This window comes from Octodon degus, unplaced genomic scaffold (assembly GCF_000260255.1).
Source record: "Octodon degus isolate 3935 unplaced genomic scaffold, OctDeg1.0 scaffold00121, whole genome shotgun sequence".
NCBI classification, from domain to species: domain Eukaryota; kingdom Metazoa; phylum Chordata; class Mammalia; order Rodentia; family Octodontidae; genus Octodon; species Octodon degus.
Genome location: NW_004524697.1, coordinates 7577107 through 7593638, shown reverse-complemented (window position 1 = coordinate 7593638; position 16532 = coordinate 7577107). Strand labels below are relative to the sequence as shown.

Here is a 16532-nt window from a genome sequence, read left to right as displayed (position 1 = left end):
TGTAGAGGAAAGAATACTAAATATGGAACTTCAGATCTCCACTGATGACTTTCAGCAAAGCACAAAGTTTCAATTTAGTTATCTATAAAACAGGGTAATTCCTACACAGCAGATTTGTTATAGGGGTAAAATGAGTTAAGTTATATAAAAACTTCGATTTCCAAAGTACGATAAGGTACTGGCTGTGTAAAGACACTGATTTCTTAAAACTGGGGGTGTAGCTCAGTGCTGAAGCTGACGAGGAGGAGCTTCAGGAGATGTTTAGGAGCAACCTAAACTTGTGCCTAGCAGCACAAGGCCATGGGTTCAATCCAGTACCACAAAACAAACACTAACTTCCAGTGCGCTACACAGTGCTACATTATACATAAGTGGATATATTATTAGTTGTATACATAAGACAAACGAATTTCTGCTAATAAGTGAATACAAATCAAATGAAGCTCTGTCAATCATATTTTAAAAACTTACACAAGGGGCCGGGGAGATGGCTCAGTGGAATAAGTGCTTCCCTGGCAAGCACGAGGGCCTGAGTTCAATCCCCGGTTCCAAAACAAAAACAAAAACAAAAACCTTACACAAAAAGGATCTGAAAACAATTACTAACGGGAATATAATGATTATACTGGGCTGGGAGATGGCTCGGCAGTCTAAGTGCCTGCCTGGCAAGCATAAGGACCCTGATGGATCCCTGGTACTCCACGCTCTGCTGGCCACTGAAGCGGGGCATGGTGGTGCATGTCTGTAATCCCAGCACTGAGGAGGCTGAGACGGGATCACTACGAGTTCAAGCTGCATAGCGAGACCCTGTACCAAATAATTAAAAAAATCATGATTGTCTTGTAAGTTCTTCTTTTTATGTTTTTTACCACCCATTTTGTACTAAAAATACTAAAAATTTATAGGGTAGGGAGCCAGAATAAATACACTTATGAAATTTAAATCTTAGTAATACTTATAACTATGGGGAAGAATTCAGGAAATCTGCTGTGAACTACATTGTAATTTGTGGTAGAAAAATAAAACCAAGTTCTGATTAAAGAATTTGCCAGCAAGTGTTAAGCCTACAGAGGCTCAATCTATAACCGAGACAAATTAAGAATACATAGTAACAAGGGAGCCCTGCTATTGTTCCTTCTAGTCATATGGTGAAAGAAACTTCCTAGGATAATCAGGAGGATAAAATGCCAATATAAAATCTTAAATTTTAAAATGTCATAATATAATGAGTGTCATTAAAAGGTACATTTTTGGAAATTATTTCTAGTCTTTGGGACTAAAGAAAAAACTGTTACGAGTACAATTTAGCATCTACGACTTATCAGCAACACCCCTGCAGCTGAATCAGGGTCAGAAAAGGAACTGAAGCAGGGTTTCCAGTAAATGAGCACACTAAGGTTCCCGCCCCAGGACTAATTTATTCAGCAGAAGCCCGTAAGGAAGCTCCTGAGGACACGGCACCCAGTTCTCTCAGGTTCAGATGGAGTGTGAGGGGAGAAATCAGAAGGAAACAATCAACAGATTGAAACCGTACTTTCTTGTCTCTCTGTTTCATCTTCACGGTTCTCTGTTCCAGGGAGTACCCCAATTTTCTTGCTGTCTGTGTGAGTTTTTCATCTATGTTTTTCAAGAAACTAACTTTCTTTTTATCTGTTGCTTCTTTAAGCCTTTTCATCAAAAATAATCTGAAAAAGTAAAAACTCTCATTATATTGCTGTAATAATTATATACTTGAAATATTTTTAAGTTAATGGCAATAAAAAGAAATCAAATTCCATGCAAGAAAGTCTGCAGAAAAATTGACAATGGCTCTCTCCAAGTTCCTAATAGTTTTTGTCAAACAAGGGAAAGGTAATATTAATAAAAAGCTGCTAGTCATAGAAATAGAAAATATAACTAAGTCTGTACAACTTTATTGTAGACATTAGAGAGTTAAGGCCTATTTTAAAAGCTGAAGTTAAGTCACATTTTAAGTTGTATCACTCAAATATTAAGATGTGGCATACTGCTTTGGGTCAATTTGGTGTAAGAGGAAAAAAAAAATACCATGTATGTATCCAAAATGATTATTCACTTGTAAAGAGCCAGAGAATGTTCACAATATTTAAGTCTATTAAGTTTTAAATACTGTTAACTTCAAGTCTGTGTTGATTTAGAAAATGTAAAAGGAAAGCAAAGTTTACAGGCTTATCCAAAACTATAATCCTGGGTGGGGGAGACAGCTCAGTAGAATAAGTGCTTTCCTGGCAAGCGCAGGGTCCCGAGTTCAATTTCCAGTACCAAAAAAAAAAAAAAAGCCCCAAAAAACCCAACTATAATTCAAGTAATTTTTAAAAGGACAATACATTAATGACAGAATAACGTTACATTTTAACATAAAAAGTGAGTCTTGCCACCAGTAAGCAGTGTATGAAGTCAAGTTTAAAAAGAAGAGAAGTGGTGCTCCACGGACAAGCCATCCCCATCTCCCGTAGTTAGTACCAAAACCCAGTAGGGAATCCACTTCTGTGTGCTACCTACCTTAGACACTACACTTCCTCACTGTAACACTGCCATGGGCTGAGGGCTCACTGTGAAAGGCTTAGAACACTGACAGTGGGCTGCTGTTCTTCCCTCCATTTTACATAACAAGAAACTGAGGCACAAATGATCATCAACTTACCTGCGTGAGAAAGCTAGTAAGGGTAAATTAATGTGCCAATGAAACCCAAGCCACCTAAACCAGTGGCTTCTGATTATAGCATACATATTACATCTCACCTTCAATCATCATAGGCTATACACTAAACGAACATATTTGTATTAACTATAAAAAATAAAGTTAATCACATTAGGCCTATGTAAACCAATCTTTAGTCTTCCTGGCCATCAAGAATTCTGTGCTATGTATTTTTTTTTTTTTTTTTTATGTTCACATATTGTTATGGTTTGTGTCTAGGTATCCCCCCCAAACCTCATGCAGCTATGGGACAGACTTCAAGAATTTGTGATTAACTCATGATGCAGTGCTGGGATTATGGGTGTGAGTGCTGCTGGGATTATGGGTATGAGTGCTACACCTACAGAGAGACTTGCTCTCTGTTGCCATCGTCGCCTCTGCTCCTCCCTTTTGCCTTTGCTTGTTGCTCTTGCTGTTTTGCTGTTTTCTGCAGCATGAATGGCTGTCCTCTGCCATGTTACAGTCTGCTGTGGACCCAGCTGAGTATGGACTAAAACCTCCACTAACTGTGAGCTAAAGAAACCTTTCCTTCCTTCATTTTGGGTGTTGGGTACTTGGTCCCAGCAAGGAGAGAAAAGTAACTACTCCCTTGCTAATACTCTCTCATCAAAGTTGTGGTGCAGCCATCAAAGCTCTTCACTCGTCATCATGACTTTCTGTGAGTTCATTAAGCTTTTGTCTCAACTACAAGCATACTCTCTAACACACTGCTTCGTGATGTTTCAAGATAAGGCACAGCATGCAAACTAAAACTACAGCCATCAACATCCTGTGTTCCGTCACACTAAATATAGTGAAATGTCTTGAAGTCTACATGAATGTTTGCACTATGCCATGTTTCATAGGATTATCCAGTGGTGACTTGGAACACACTGGTCAGTTCTGTGGATCTTTTAAATGTTAAGTTTTCATTACATCAAATTAATTCTATTATATAAAAATATGAAAACAATCACATTCAAGTAAAAAGTCTTTAGTGAAGAGCTTTCAAGCTCAGTAATGTTCACAGTACTATAGCTTCCAGTCTGATTTTTGTTAGAAATTTTGAATTTTATCACTGGCAACAAATACAGCTCATCATTTCTGTTTTGGGCTCAACTGAGAAAATAACTGCTCCACAAGTACCCACGCCCAAACCCCAGCTCAGCAGTAACTCACTCTACCAGTGAAAGCGGGAAAAAGTTTGCTCACAGCTCAATCTAAGAGTCTATTCTCTTGAGACAAACCGCACTACTTCACTGTGTAGAAGTGCTGTCTCTGTATTCCTTCTTTCATCACACAGAGTGTTAAAAAGTAGAAATCTAAACACTTTTTCCTCACATTCTTAAATGACACTTGCCTTGTGTAACTGCTGTGCAAATGTGGTGGCTACTGTAATTTTGGTGTCACTACCTTGATTCCTGTCAAAATGCCAACAATCATGTCCCACAATTACCTCTGTGTTGCACAAAAATAATGCTTTATTATGAATAGTTCTGATCCTGTGATTAGGATAAAAAAGGGTCCCTAAGACCATTTAGGAGGCCCATGAGGTTAAAACTAATTCAGTATTTTTAGGATAAAAAGGGAAAGGGAAAGAAAGAAAACTCATTCTTAATTTTGCTGCCCAAAGAGAAATAAAATTTATCTGTAAAATTTTGAATATTAGATTTTCTTCACTGGCATTAAACAGTGTGAGATGGAAGCATTGTACACATCTGTTATTTCCCTTCTTCCCAACAAATTAGCATTGTGGCATTACAGAACATGAATATTTTATATTTATTTACCTAATCTTTCCCACAGATAGATATATAGTATACAATTCACATTTGGGTAAACATCAACTTCTTTTTAACAGCTTGACTGGAACTGCTGACTCAAGGGTAGAAATACATACTTAGCACAGTATCTGGCAATGTTCATTACCTATCAAGAAATCTTGGAATATGGTTAAACCTTTCTCAAACTACTCTCTACAAGTTTTTGCATGAGCAATTATACCACAAAGGTTTCTTTCACCTTATCACTCACTGTTTTTTACTATTGTTTAACCATTACTAATCTTTGCTGTCTTAATGTGCACTGCTTCAGTTAAAATGAAATCTTTCACACAGAACTTTTCTGAAGCACACAGATAATTTGTTTGTAACAAATAATCTGCTTTGAAAGATCTTACTTAGGCTGCTATATAAGTAAATGAAGAAACCAAATGTTCCAATTAGCTGACTTAAGGAAGGGATCTTAAAAATAAACTACTTAATACTTTTTAAAATAATAGGTTTTTTTTTCCCTTTAAGTAATAGTCAATCCATTTGAGCAGTTCCTCAAGTACTTACTTCCTAGTCCTTACCTAAATTAAACTATCACCCATGCTTTTGGTTTTTCATTTTCCTTTTTGTTTCCCAATGAACATGCCAGAACAATCCTGAATTACGTTAGACAGTCACTATCTTTTTTTTTTTTTTTAATTATTTATTTATTTTTATTACATTTATTTATTGTGTGTGTGTGTGGCCAGCTCAGCCCACCAGGGGGCAGGGCTGGCTGGCATGTGGTGCTGGGGGATTGAACCGTGGTCCCTGTGTTTTGCCAAGCTTGTTTCAAGTAGGTGCTTTAGACCACTGAGCCATCTCTCCAGCCCGACAGTCACTATCTTATCTTTCTTCTAAAAAGATTTCTACTAACACAAGTAAGTTTAATAATATAAATTAAAAATTAGGTGTTTTATATGCCAAGGTACATATTTTCAAGATGAATAAATAATAATATATCATGATACACAGCCTTGGTCCTCATGGAACTTACTGTTAGGGCAAAAGACAGACAATAAGTAAATAAACAATGATAGCTTCTAACGAAGATGGCACCGATTTAAATGGAGTGATAATCTCTAGAGTTTAAAAGTTACATAAATTACAAATACCATGCAACATTTTCTGTAAAACTTACAGTTATCAAAATAGAGAAAACATGCTTTCCTTAGTCATCTATAATGTATTTGCCCTTCACATAGATCCAATGAAACAGCATAGAGTAGTGCAGTGGCTCTGCTAGGTAGATTTCAATTCTCTCGAGTTCTCTAAATTTGGACTAAGTCACAAGGATAAAAATTCTTAAAAAAAAACTATTAAAAGAGGTCACACAAAGCTTCAGTTACCTATTATATTTAAAGTAATAAAAAGACTATTTTCTGGCTGGGAATAGTGCATCCTGTAGCTACTCTAGACACTAAGGCAGTAGGATTCTAAGTTTGCCAGTTTGGGCAATGTGAGACCCTGTCACAAAATAAACAGGACTACAGTGTAGCTTAATGGCAAAGTGCTTGCCAAGGCTCTGGGTTCAATGCCTAGGCATCATTCAAAACATGTTTTGTTACAATGCAAACTACACAGCTGCTGACAAGTGGTTAGCACATCAGGTCTGTGCCTGATACCATACTCAGCTCCATTCCAGCCCCACCCACTAAAAGCTTAGTGAATTTCCCATAATTCCACTCAGCCCAGGCTCTACTTGGAATAAGGATTTTTTTTTCTTTTGCTCTGAATGCCCTCAGGGGTGGTTTGGCTGGCTGGAGTGTTGTGGGATCAAACTACAGCAACCTGAGGCTGAAAGCTTTGCCGAAGCAGCCACTTAAAGAACTGAGCTAGGGCCAGGCCCCTAAACAATGATTTTTTTTTTTTTTTTTTTTTTTGGCGGAACTGGGGATTGAACTCAGGCCCTTGTGCTTGCCAGGCAAGCGTTTATACTAATGAGCCATCCCCCAAGCCCAACTTGGAATCTAGCTTTGCCCAAGTAGATACAATTCTTTGAAATCCAAAAGGCAGAAGAGCCACAAGGTAGCAGCTATGCTTGTCACCTCCCCCAGTGATTATAGAGACATTTAATGGTTCTGTAGTAGCTATAGGTAAAATTTTAGTACCTGGCAGATGAAAGGCAGAGGGCAGTGAATAGATTTTCCTGGCACAGGCTATAGCAAAGACAATGTTGTGCTGGACAACATGGTGACAGCAGCTGATTTCCCGGGCCTGGTAACACACTGACTTAAACACCATTGGTGAGCCAGCTCTGCCACTCACCTGTCATTGCTGGAGGTTAGAACATTCCATCAGCTTGCTGAAGAATTTTATGAGCATCTACTCTACTGTACCAAACCTTTGTGCTGAATTATGCTGTGGGTCTTTTAATGAACCCACCATGCAGAACAGAGTTTAAAACTACATGTCTAAAAACCTTTTGGTTTTACCAGGAGATATCTGAAATCAAGATTAAGTATCTGTCTGTTGTATCTATCTATGGCCTTTAAAATGCTAACAAGTTCTCTACTATGAGCTATATACTCCAGCCCAAAATTAAGCTAAATTAAGTGAAATAATTATATCTGAGGTGTATTTTTTGCTCGAGTGGCATTAAAGGAGTGTGTAAAAGACTATATGAAAAATCATAGAAATCATCTCTAGAAATCTACAATTTGTGGTGACCCTAATTCCCCTTAGGAAAGGACTGTAAACATGTGAACAAATATTTAATTATAAATAAAATATTTTCTTACTTGACTGCAGCAAACACATTATCTCCAGTTTGAACAATTATACAATTTTTCTTTGCTTCATTTGTACCAATATATACAGGAAGTTCATCAGGAGAATCTCTGTTTTAACAAAAGAAATTAAAAATTTAGTTGTCTATAACCTGTATTATCAAGGCAAGAAGAATTTTATGCCTCTAGATAATAATTTATACTGATAAAAATAGATACAAATTTACCAAGTTGAAACTTCAAGTTTCGTAGGAATATCTGTGACAGATCTTGTCTATACAGGAGGATCTAAAATTTAGATTGTTAACACCAAGTTATTTTAGACCCCAAAACAAAAAAAGGCAAAATAAAGCCTCTCACAGGATGAAAAGATAATTATATATAACCACTGATCTCCCACATTTTAGAGTTTGTTAAAAAAAAAAAAAAGAAAACCAAAACAGAAAGAGGACAGAGCACTATATTCGTGTAAATAACCAAGTCCTTTTATTTTAAAATCAAGGAAACAAACAGAAGCTATTTAACCAAGTTTCTAGTAAATTAGTGTCAACGCCAGAAAGTAGAATCCATGTGACTCAGTTCCAAGCCCATACATTTTCTGGTATCTGACATCTCCCTTTATGCGTATTTCACCTTTTCTTCTATTATCTTATACTTAATCTCTATATTTTCTTTTTCTTTTTTGTGGTACTAGGGATCGAACTTCAGATCTTGCACTTACCAGGCAAATACTTATGCTACTGAGCTGTCTCCCCAGCTTAATCTCTATTGTCAAGAATACCTCTACTGGTACAAATGGACAAGGTATATTCCACCTCCAGCTCTTTTTTTTTCTTAACAGTCTAAGCATCTGCATGTATTCATTTAATGATCACAATAGTTCTAAATTCCATCAGATATGTATAATTATGCTCACTGTTTCAGAAGAGGAAACTGAGTCACAGAAAGTCATTCACTAATGCCTTGCATGGGGTAACCAAGATAATAGACAAATATCTCTGATTTCAGAATCTGCTCTTACCTACATAATCCCAGGAAGTACATTGCACAGTTTATGTAAATCAAAACAAGTGCTCTGAATTATCCTTGTTGGGTTGGTTAAAGGAGATTCTTGAACCCAAAAGGGAAAATAAATTGTTAATCACAAAGTAAAAACTGGGGAAGTGCAACCTCAAGAGTTCACCATCCTAGGCTAGGTTAAAAAAGTAACAGCAGCAAAAATAACAGCTGGCTCACATACCCGCCAATACAGGGGAAATAGGCCTGTCATGCGGGTGATGCCAGTGACTATATTTATACTCATGAACAAGACAAGAGCTGTACCTTAGAGAAGAAAATATTCTTTACCTGAAATACCCCATGTGGTACTGAGTTTTATTATCACCAATAATAATGGTCTGGAACTCAGGAGGATCATAGTAAAACCTCCAGTGAAGATTACAGTTCAAGGCTATTGATTTTTTCTTCATTTTATGTTTTCCAGCGAGGATATCATAAGGACCCACTAACTGTAGTCCAAGGCTTGTGGAAAGTGCATCTGTAAAGAAAATTTTTTTAGGAATACTTTCTGGAGGAAAACAAGGAACAGTTTTTTTTTATTAGTTAGCTATTTCTAAGCAACTACACTAGTCACAGCGTGAAGATGTTCCTTATAAACACTCATAGAAAATAAGTCAGAGAAATAGAAACGTGGTGTTAACATTCAGGATTTCCTCTTAACTGTATCACTGAATGAGCTTAACATTTCAAACATTCCTGCTGTCTCTTCTTTCAGCCAAAGCAGGACTTTGTATTCCTACTGGCATACAGAGCCACAGACACCTTGGGTCACTACCACACTTCTATTAGCTCCAAAAAACACGGAGTAAGGGAGAGACAACAAAGATAGCAAAAAACATGGGTTAAAGATGATAAAGAATATTTTCTTCCCTTTTTATCTTGGCTGTCATTCCAGATTTCCTTACCTCCTAGATAATCTGTCTGCCAACCCTAACCCTGACAATTTCATCTTCTTTGTCCACTCACAGATCACAGAGGGAGGAGTGCCAAATAAAACCACAGTCATGAACTTTATATGAATGTACAACTTGACCTTCACTTGGGCCCTTGGTGCTTCAGTAAGCAACCCAGAAATGACCCAGTTATAAGAAGGCAGGGTGGAAAGTGCAAGACAATGCCTAGAAGAGGTAACACCATGATTAAAAGTTACATTCTTAGTTATATAGGTCTTTGCTTTAACTTGGTCTTAACAATCCAGCAGGAAAGTGTAACCATGAGGTATAAAAAGTAAGGCTATATTAATATGCTGAGCTGTAAAAGGCTCAATTCACCAACTTTGGACAATTGTCAGTTGTGCTGATAACTACTATTATGGACTATTGGGCTATATTGGGTTATTTTGCTAAATTCAAGTAGCTACAATATTTGAACTGGCATCGATTATGAAAAGACCCTTTAAAGACTTCTCCATATACAGCTTCTCCAACAGCAATGGAACACCCATCTCTGGCAAAACAAAATAAAAAAGGGGAATATAAAGGACCATTTTATAGTGAAAAAAATATATGTGTATACAAGATAGTTAGGATAGATATGCAGCTACTTTCTCTTGGTTCAATGAGAAGAAAGGTTTGTACTAAAAGTGTTTAGACAAAATTTCATGTCTATATCTTGTCCTCTGAATAACTACCACAAAGACAATAATAGGTAATGCATTAATTATTAAAAAAAAGTATGGACATACTCTGAGGAGTTGGTGAAGGAAAGTGGAATGAGTTTGGCTTATCAAGAGGGTAAAGGAGAGAGTAATTCATTTTTAAAGCAACAAGAAAACCATAAGCACCAATGTTACCTGATAAAATTAACATTCATAGTCTGCTACACAAGGGTAACTTTCCATACTTTCCTCTACTATACATAAAAGTAAAAAGCATAAAACATTTCAAAAGTGAGGTATTTAGTAATCTGCTTTTTATCTTCCATCCTATCTCCACTAGATTTTTCTGTACATTTTCTCATGCTTTTAAGTGCTATTTTATAGGATCTTAAATATAGTTTGATATTCCATTATAAAGACATGTCCATCTATTCTGATGGATATGTACTATTTTTATTCTTTTCTGTTCTAAAAAGGTTTGAGTCACACATTTTCTAATATTAGTACACAGCTATAATTACTTTTTTAGAGAAAGTGCTACAGTGTTCAATAAATGTTTTGATATAATGCCAAAATTCAGAGTACATATGTTTTCCTATATAGTGTATAAGAATATTTATATTATATGAAAAAAGGGATTATAGTAAAAAAAACTCACTCCATCATAATCTACGATTAATCTCTTATTTTTGTTTTGTTTTGTTTTAGGGGAACTGGGGATTGATGAATAATCTCTTGTGCAGTCTTTTTTTTCCCCCATAATTTTATTGAGAAACAAATAGCAAAGAGACAGTTTCAAACAAAATTGGTAGGACAGTTTCAATAATTAACACATTGCATACATTCTTCCTAGTGGTTAATTGCTGTACAAGATGCGGACTTGGAGCCGGGGATGTGGCTCGGTGGCGCAGCGCCTGCCTAGCAAGCGCGAGGCCCCGAGTTCGATTCCCGGTACCAAAAAAAGAAAATAGTGAAAATAAGACCAAAAAAAGTCCTTTGAAAAAAAAAAAAAGATGTGGACTTGATATCCTATTTACAAACACTACTAGAACAAATCCCTCTATTCATTAAGAGAATGTAACTATGTATCTATTCTAACCATTTTGAATACACAGATACAAAATGGACATATCCCCTTTTCTTGTTTAGTTCCATTATTTGACTATTATAGGTGTGTTAACTCAGCAAAATATTCTAAAAGAGTCCAGTAGTCTATAATAGTATTGGGTTTTCCGCTTGACAGGCAATGTCAGAAATTGTTGACCTGAGTCCCCTACAGCTCAATGTAACAGCATGGCTTTACTTCTTATACTTTTCTGCTGGATGGTTAAGACCAAGATAAAGCAAGACCTATGCAACAAGAGTTGTAGCTTTTGGGTCTGATAAGGTCAGTGAAATCCCCTCAGGATTTATCCTGAGATCCTGTACCTCAGATTGTAGATTCTTTGTCAGTGTCAGCCATGTGGATGAGTCACAGCCATTGCTTGGCCAATGTGCTCTCTGTGAAAGCCTGAGAGAATGTTTTCTCTCCATGTGACTCTCCTTAGGCACACTCTACATCATCGATCACTTTCCTCTTTGGTCCCATAATCTCCTTGATCAGAAAATTTGGGACACTACCGAGTTACATGACGTTACAGTACAAGTTCTCATTTGTCCTGAGTCCTAATTGACCTTGCAAGGCTAGGGCTAAAATGTTGGATTTCCTCGCGGCCCTCCTTTTTCTCTAATTTTGGTCTGCAAACTTAGGTTGCTAACCATCCAGAAGACAAGCTTATTGTTATTACCATACAACCTAGGCTGTTAAGCTTGACCTCACTATCTGTCTGCATATCAAACATCTTAGGCATAACATGGAACAGGTATTTTTCATGTATTGATATGTTGAACTTTAAGTCCCTACAGAATATGATGAAAAACATTTATATTCTTTTTTTTTTAAAATTTTATTTATTTGTGTGTGTGTGTGTGTGTGTGGCCAGCTCAGCCCACCAGGGGGTGGGGCTGGCTCGCATGTGGTGCTGGGGGATTGAACCTCGGTCCCTGTGTTTGCCAAGCTTGTTCTAAGTAGGTGCTTTAGACCACTGAGCCATCTCACCAGCCTAAAAAAAACATTTAAAAATTAGAATATTTTAAAAATAGGCATAAAGAATTATATAATTCTTATGTTAACACATAAGTCCAAAAATCTAACCATATACAACCTTGAAGCAGGACAGTCCCACAACATCCCTATTCCTGTCTCCTGCCTTTATTCACCACCCCCTTCTTTTTGAACGATCATCTAGCCGAGAGACAGCACAGTAGCAACTGGCATGTCATGACAAGCAGCCCGTATTCAGAAGACCAGAATGATAAGCACTTCAAGCATGAACCAACTATTACAAATTGCCATCTTCAGTGCAGTTACTTAGTTCACAGGTGTCTGTATATATAGTTAGTCAGGGTGAGAATCTTTCCAATTAACTGCTAGATTCAAAAATCTGGACGTTCTCAGGATCATTGCCTTGCCCATCTTCTAAATATAACTGTATGGCTTGTCACTGTCATGTTTCCTAGCTCTTCTCCTTTCCCTCTCTTAATTAGTTAGTCCTCGAGTTCTCTTGTGCAGTCTTTCAGAGAGAATAAGCAAGTGAAAACTACACATGGTGTGTGTGTATCCCCAGCCTTTTTTTTTTTTTTTAAATGAGGGCCGGCCACATAGCTCAGTGGACTAAAATGCCTGCTTAGGCAGAGTGCAGCAGCTGGGGTTCGATCCCTGGCGCACCCCTAGGGTGCACCTAGATGGCGATGGAGACTGGGCATGGTGATGCACGTCTGTAATCCCAGCTCTTGGGAGACTAAAAACGGGAGAATCAGAGTCTGGTCTATGTAGTGAGACCCTGTACCAAATACATCAAAAAATAATAATAAATAAAAATGGTGCAATAAAAACTATACTTTTTTTCCACTTGGCATATTTTAGAAATGAGCCTTTACATTTCCTAAAATTTGGCCTTGTTCTTTTATATCTATGAATATGCTCTGAGTAGATAAGTTATTGATGAGCATTTAAGCCATTTCTCATGCTTCCTTTCAGTAAATACCTTTGAATAGTTCTTTACCTAATCTAGTAGATAAGTTCATAGAATGGCTAACTCATACTAAAACTCCTGTTATATGTGCTTATCCTTCACACTGATAGCAAAGAATGTCATGAAATTACTTGCCTTTGCTAATATATTAGGTAGTAGAGGCATGTTAGGTTTCTTTTACTATACTGTACTTTTTTTAAAGAGCAGAATATATTTAATGGGGGCCAGGGAGATGGCTCAGTAGAATAAGCACCTGCCTGGCAAGCACAAGGGCCTGAGTTCAATCCCCGGTTCCACAAAAAAAAAAAAAAAAGAATATATTTATTGGGGGAGAAAGCAAGCTCCTGTCCAAGAGGAGAACAGGAGGGGGTCCCCAAGTGGGTGATCCCCGAATACTGTATTTCTTAAACTATAAAAATGTTCTTTTTCTATGAATTATTTTTATCCTTACTCTGGTTTCCTATTATATTTTCCACTGGTAGAAACAGGAAGATTTTGGTGTAACTCACCAGCTGGCTTTTCAGGATCAAGTTCTTCACAGAACTTCCAGAAGTGATAGAAGTCTTCAGGAAGGGAGAGCTTATAATGATTTTCTACTTCTTTTCGAAGATCACTGGAGACATCAGCTTCACAGGATTTACTTTTCTTCGCATCATCTGCCTTCACACACTAAAAATTACCATACACCACTTCAGTTCTCTAGAAGTCATTTCTGTGACTTTCCTCGCATAACAATATTGCTCATTCTTATTTACTCATCTCTGAGGGCTTTGGGGGTGTGTATGGGTATGTATGATTCAACTACTCTAAATAGTTTATCTGAATAAAAAGCTGGGGACTCTTTCGGGCAAGGAAAAGGGATTTACACAGTATGTTTTCTAACATATTTCTTTTAAGATAATGAAAAAAAGAAAAAAGGAGTAAACCTCTAGCAGAAGGCAGGAGAAGAATAAGAGCAGATTTTGCCCTCTTTGGGCTAACAAGATACACTCATCTTTTGTTTAAACAAATTCCCCAATCACACCAGAGACATCAGAAATAAGTGGATATAAGAGATTTATTAGTGAAAAAGCTGTTTCTTCAGCAAAGTCCAATAGAATTATATACAACTAGAGTATATATAATTGCTGAGAAGTTAGTAGAACAGCACTGAATGCTGAGCAAAAACCCCTATTATTTCGCAAAAGACCCTTGAATATGAGGATTAGGTTGTAAAACTCATAACTCTAGTAGCTCTACAATAAAAGTATACCAGGGGTTGGGGAGATGGCTCAGTGGAATAAGCGCTTCCCTGGCAAGTGCAAGGGCCTGAGTTCAATCCCCGGTTCTGCAAAAAATAAAAATAAAAAATAAATAAAAGTATACCAGGTTTTGTAAGGGATAAAAGGTACCTGATAAATTTCTGTAAAGATTTTTTTTTTTTTTTTGGAGGTTACCTATCTTTAGTTTTTAAAGTGTTAGTATTTTTCTTTCTGGGAACCTAGATCCTTTCTTCTTGGATTATTTGTCTTCCAGTACTGGGAACTGAATCCAGGGCCTCACATACATTAACCAAGTTCTCTCTCACAGAACTACATCCTTAGCCTTTTTCATTTTGAAACGGTATTGTTAAATTGCACAGGTCAACTTTGACCTTGAAATTCTTCTGTTTCACCTTCCCTAAGCAGCTGTGATTATTGGTAACTCTACAACAAGCCTAGATTATGTCTTGTTTTAGTCTTTCTACTTAGATCAGTCATTTTAACCAGGAACAATTTTGCCACTCCCCCTCTCCCTTGGAAACATTTAGTTTTCATAGAGGTTTGGTCAAAATTTGAAAAAATATTGCTCAATATTCTGCAATGGATCAATTACTGGGGAGGCACCAAGATGGCAGAGTGGTAAGCAGCAGAGAAAGAGCCTCTCTGAGTGTTACCATCCATACACTAGAATATAACAATGTGGGGAAAACAAGAAGTAGGGAAGTGGGTTCCCTGAACCCATGAAGGATCTAAAGTCCAAACTGAAGCCTATGGAGAGAGTGAAAAGAGAAACTTCAATGGAGGAAGAGGTAGCTGGCGGTGCCTTTTCCCTGAGATGAGACTCATGGCTCAAGATTCAAACCTGTGAACACATGAATCCTAGAGGTCTACACAGAGAGATGCAGCAGTGGAGGGAAGCAGTAAACACCAAGGACTGTATTAGCTGGCACTAAGTACAGAGGGCTCAGTCATCCCATACAATAGTGTGACTGGGATCCATCTTGGAGAGAAGCCAATTGAGCTCAGAATTCAGGGTGGCTGTTGGCTCCATCTAGCAGCTCCCAGCTAGGCTCAGGCCCAAGAACTTATGCTGACGGCTACAGGCCGAATGAGTCTGGTCTTGTGCAGGCTTGCTGAGATTATCACTATCCTACAGAAAAGCTACGCTGGCTTGCTAGGATAAATCAACAGGGATCAGGACTCTGTCTCCACACCTACCAGTGACCGCAGAAGCAAACCTGGAAGTGGACCTTTTTTTTCTTTCTTGTTTGTTTTTGTGGGGTTTTTTTTCTCCTTCATTGTTTGATCTTGCTTATGTATGAGTTTGAATGTGGCTTCTAGCTTCTTTGTGGTAGTTTTCTTCTCTTTTTATCTCTTCCTTCTCTTCTAAGCTTCTGCACCAGTTTTCCAATGTTAGCATGACCACCCTTTGTCCTACTGCCTTATAACAATGTCTTCCTCTTCTATTTTTTCCCTAAACCCTTTGAAATTTTAACCTCTGAAGGTAAAATTGACATATTAAGGACTTATATACTGCATATAATTTTCTGTTTTGTTTTAGATTCTGTTATATAACCACAGTAGTTATAATGTACTATAATCTACTATAATGTAGTAATACTGTTAAAAGTGGGACACTAATGGTTATCTCAGTTGTTATTTTCTGGCTGTGATTGATGCTACTGTTACTGCTGAAGGTAGCACTTTACTCAAAAGTGACATAACTGTTCTAAACAGCTATTCTTCCTGGTACTCTAAGACTGAGACTCATAAAGTATCATAGAAAATATTGTGGCATGGTACCAGAGAAGCAGGGGCTGGGCAAACAGGCAGCAAGCTCTCATCCCCAACAAACTGAAGGTGTAGAATCTTTTTTTTTTTTTTTTTTTTTTTGTGGAACCAGTGATTGAACTCAAGCCCTTCCCCTTGCCAGGCAAGCGCTTATTCTACTGATCCATCTCCCCAGCCCCCTTGTAGAATCTTGCAACAGACTCAAAATCCAAAACCAGCTACACCTGAAAAATGCCTTGGTGAACTAGTAATTCCCTAAAGGGTTTGAAATATCAGCAATAAAGAAAACACCATAGGCAATTTACAAGCATCACTCCATGAATTTAAATGAAAAAAAGCAAAAGAAAATGAGAAGACACTTAAACAAGATGCCACCCCAGACATCAAATTGACCAAAGGCAAACCCAGGGGGCAATGAGGTGGGACAACCCAAAAGCCACCCACTCAGCATCTCTGAAGTGCTAACAAAGCAACTGAATAAGGCTCTAAAACAAATCATATCAGAAGTAATTTCTCTGATATCTGCAGAGAT

General features: G+C 37.5%; 1 protein-coding gene across 2 annotated transcripts in view; it reads right to left on the bottom strand.

Annotated features, from left to right (window-relative positions):
• LOC101592473 (histone PARylation factor 1) overlaps positions 1–16532 on the bottom strand; it is a 33011-nt gene that overhangs the window by 10323 nt on the left and 6156 nt on the right. Inside the window, exons 2-5 of one of the 2 annotated variants that reach the window (XM_004640237.2) lie at positions 13478–13637; positions 8586–8775; positions 7251–7349; positions 1535–1685 (exon numbers count right to left, since the gene is read on the bottom strand). In XM_004640237.2, the coding sequence (XP_004640294.1) occupies positions 1535–1685; positions 7251–7349; positions 8586–8775; positions 13478–13637 (600 nt within the window). The remainder of the gene's footprint in view (positions 1–1534; positions 1686–7250; positions 7350–8585; positions 8776–13477; positions 13638–16532) is intronic. The other variant, XM_023700109.1, reaches the window with a different exon arrangement.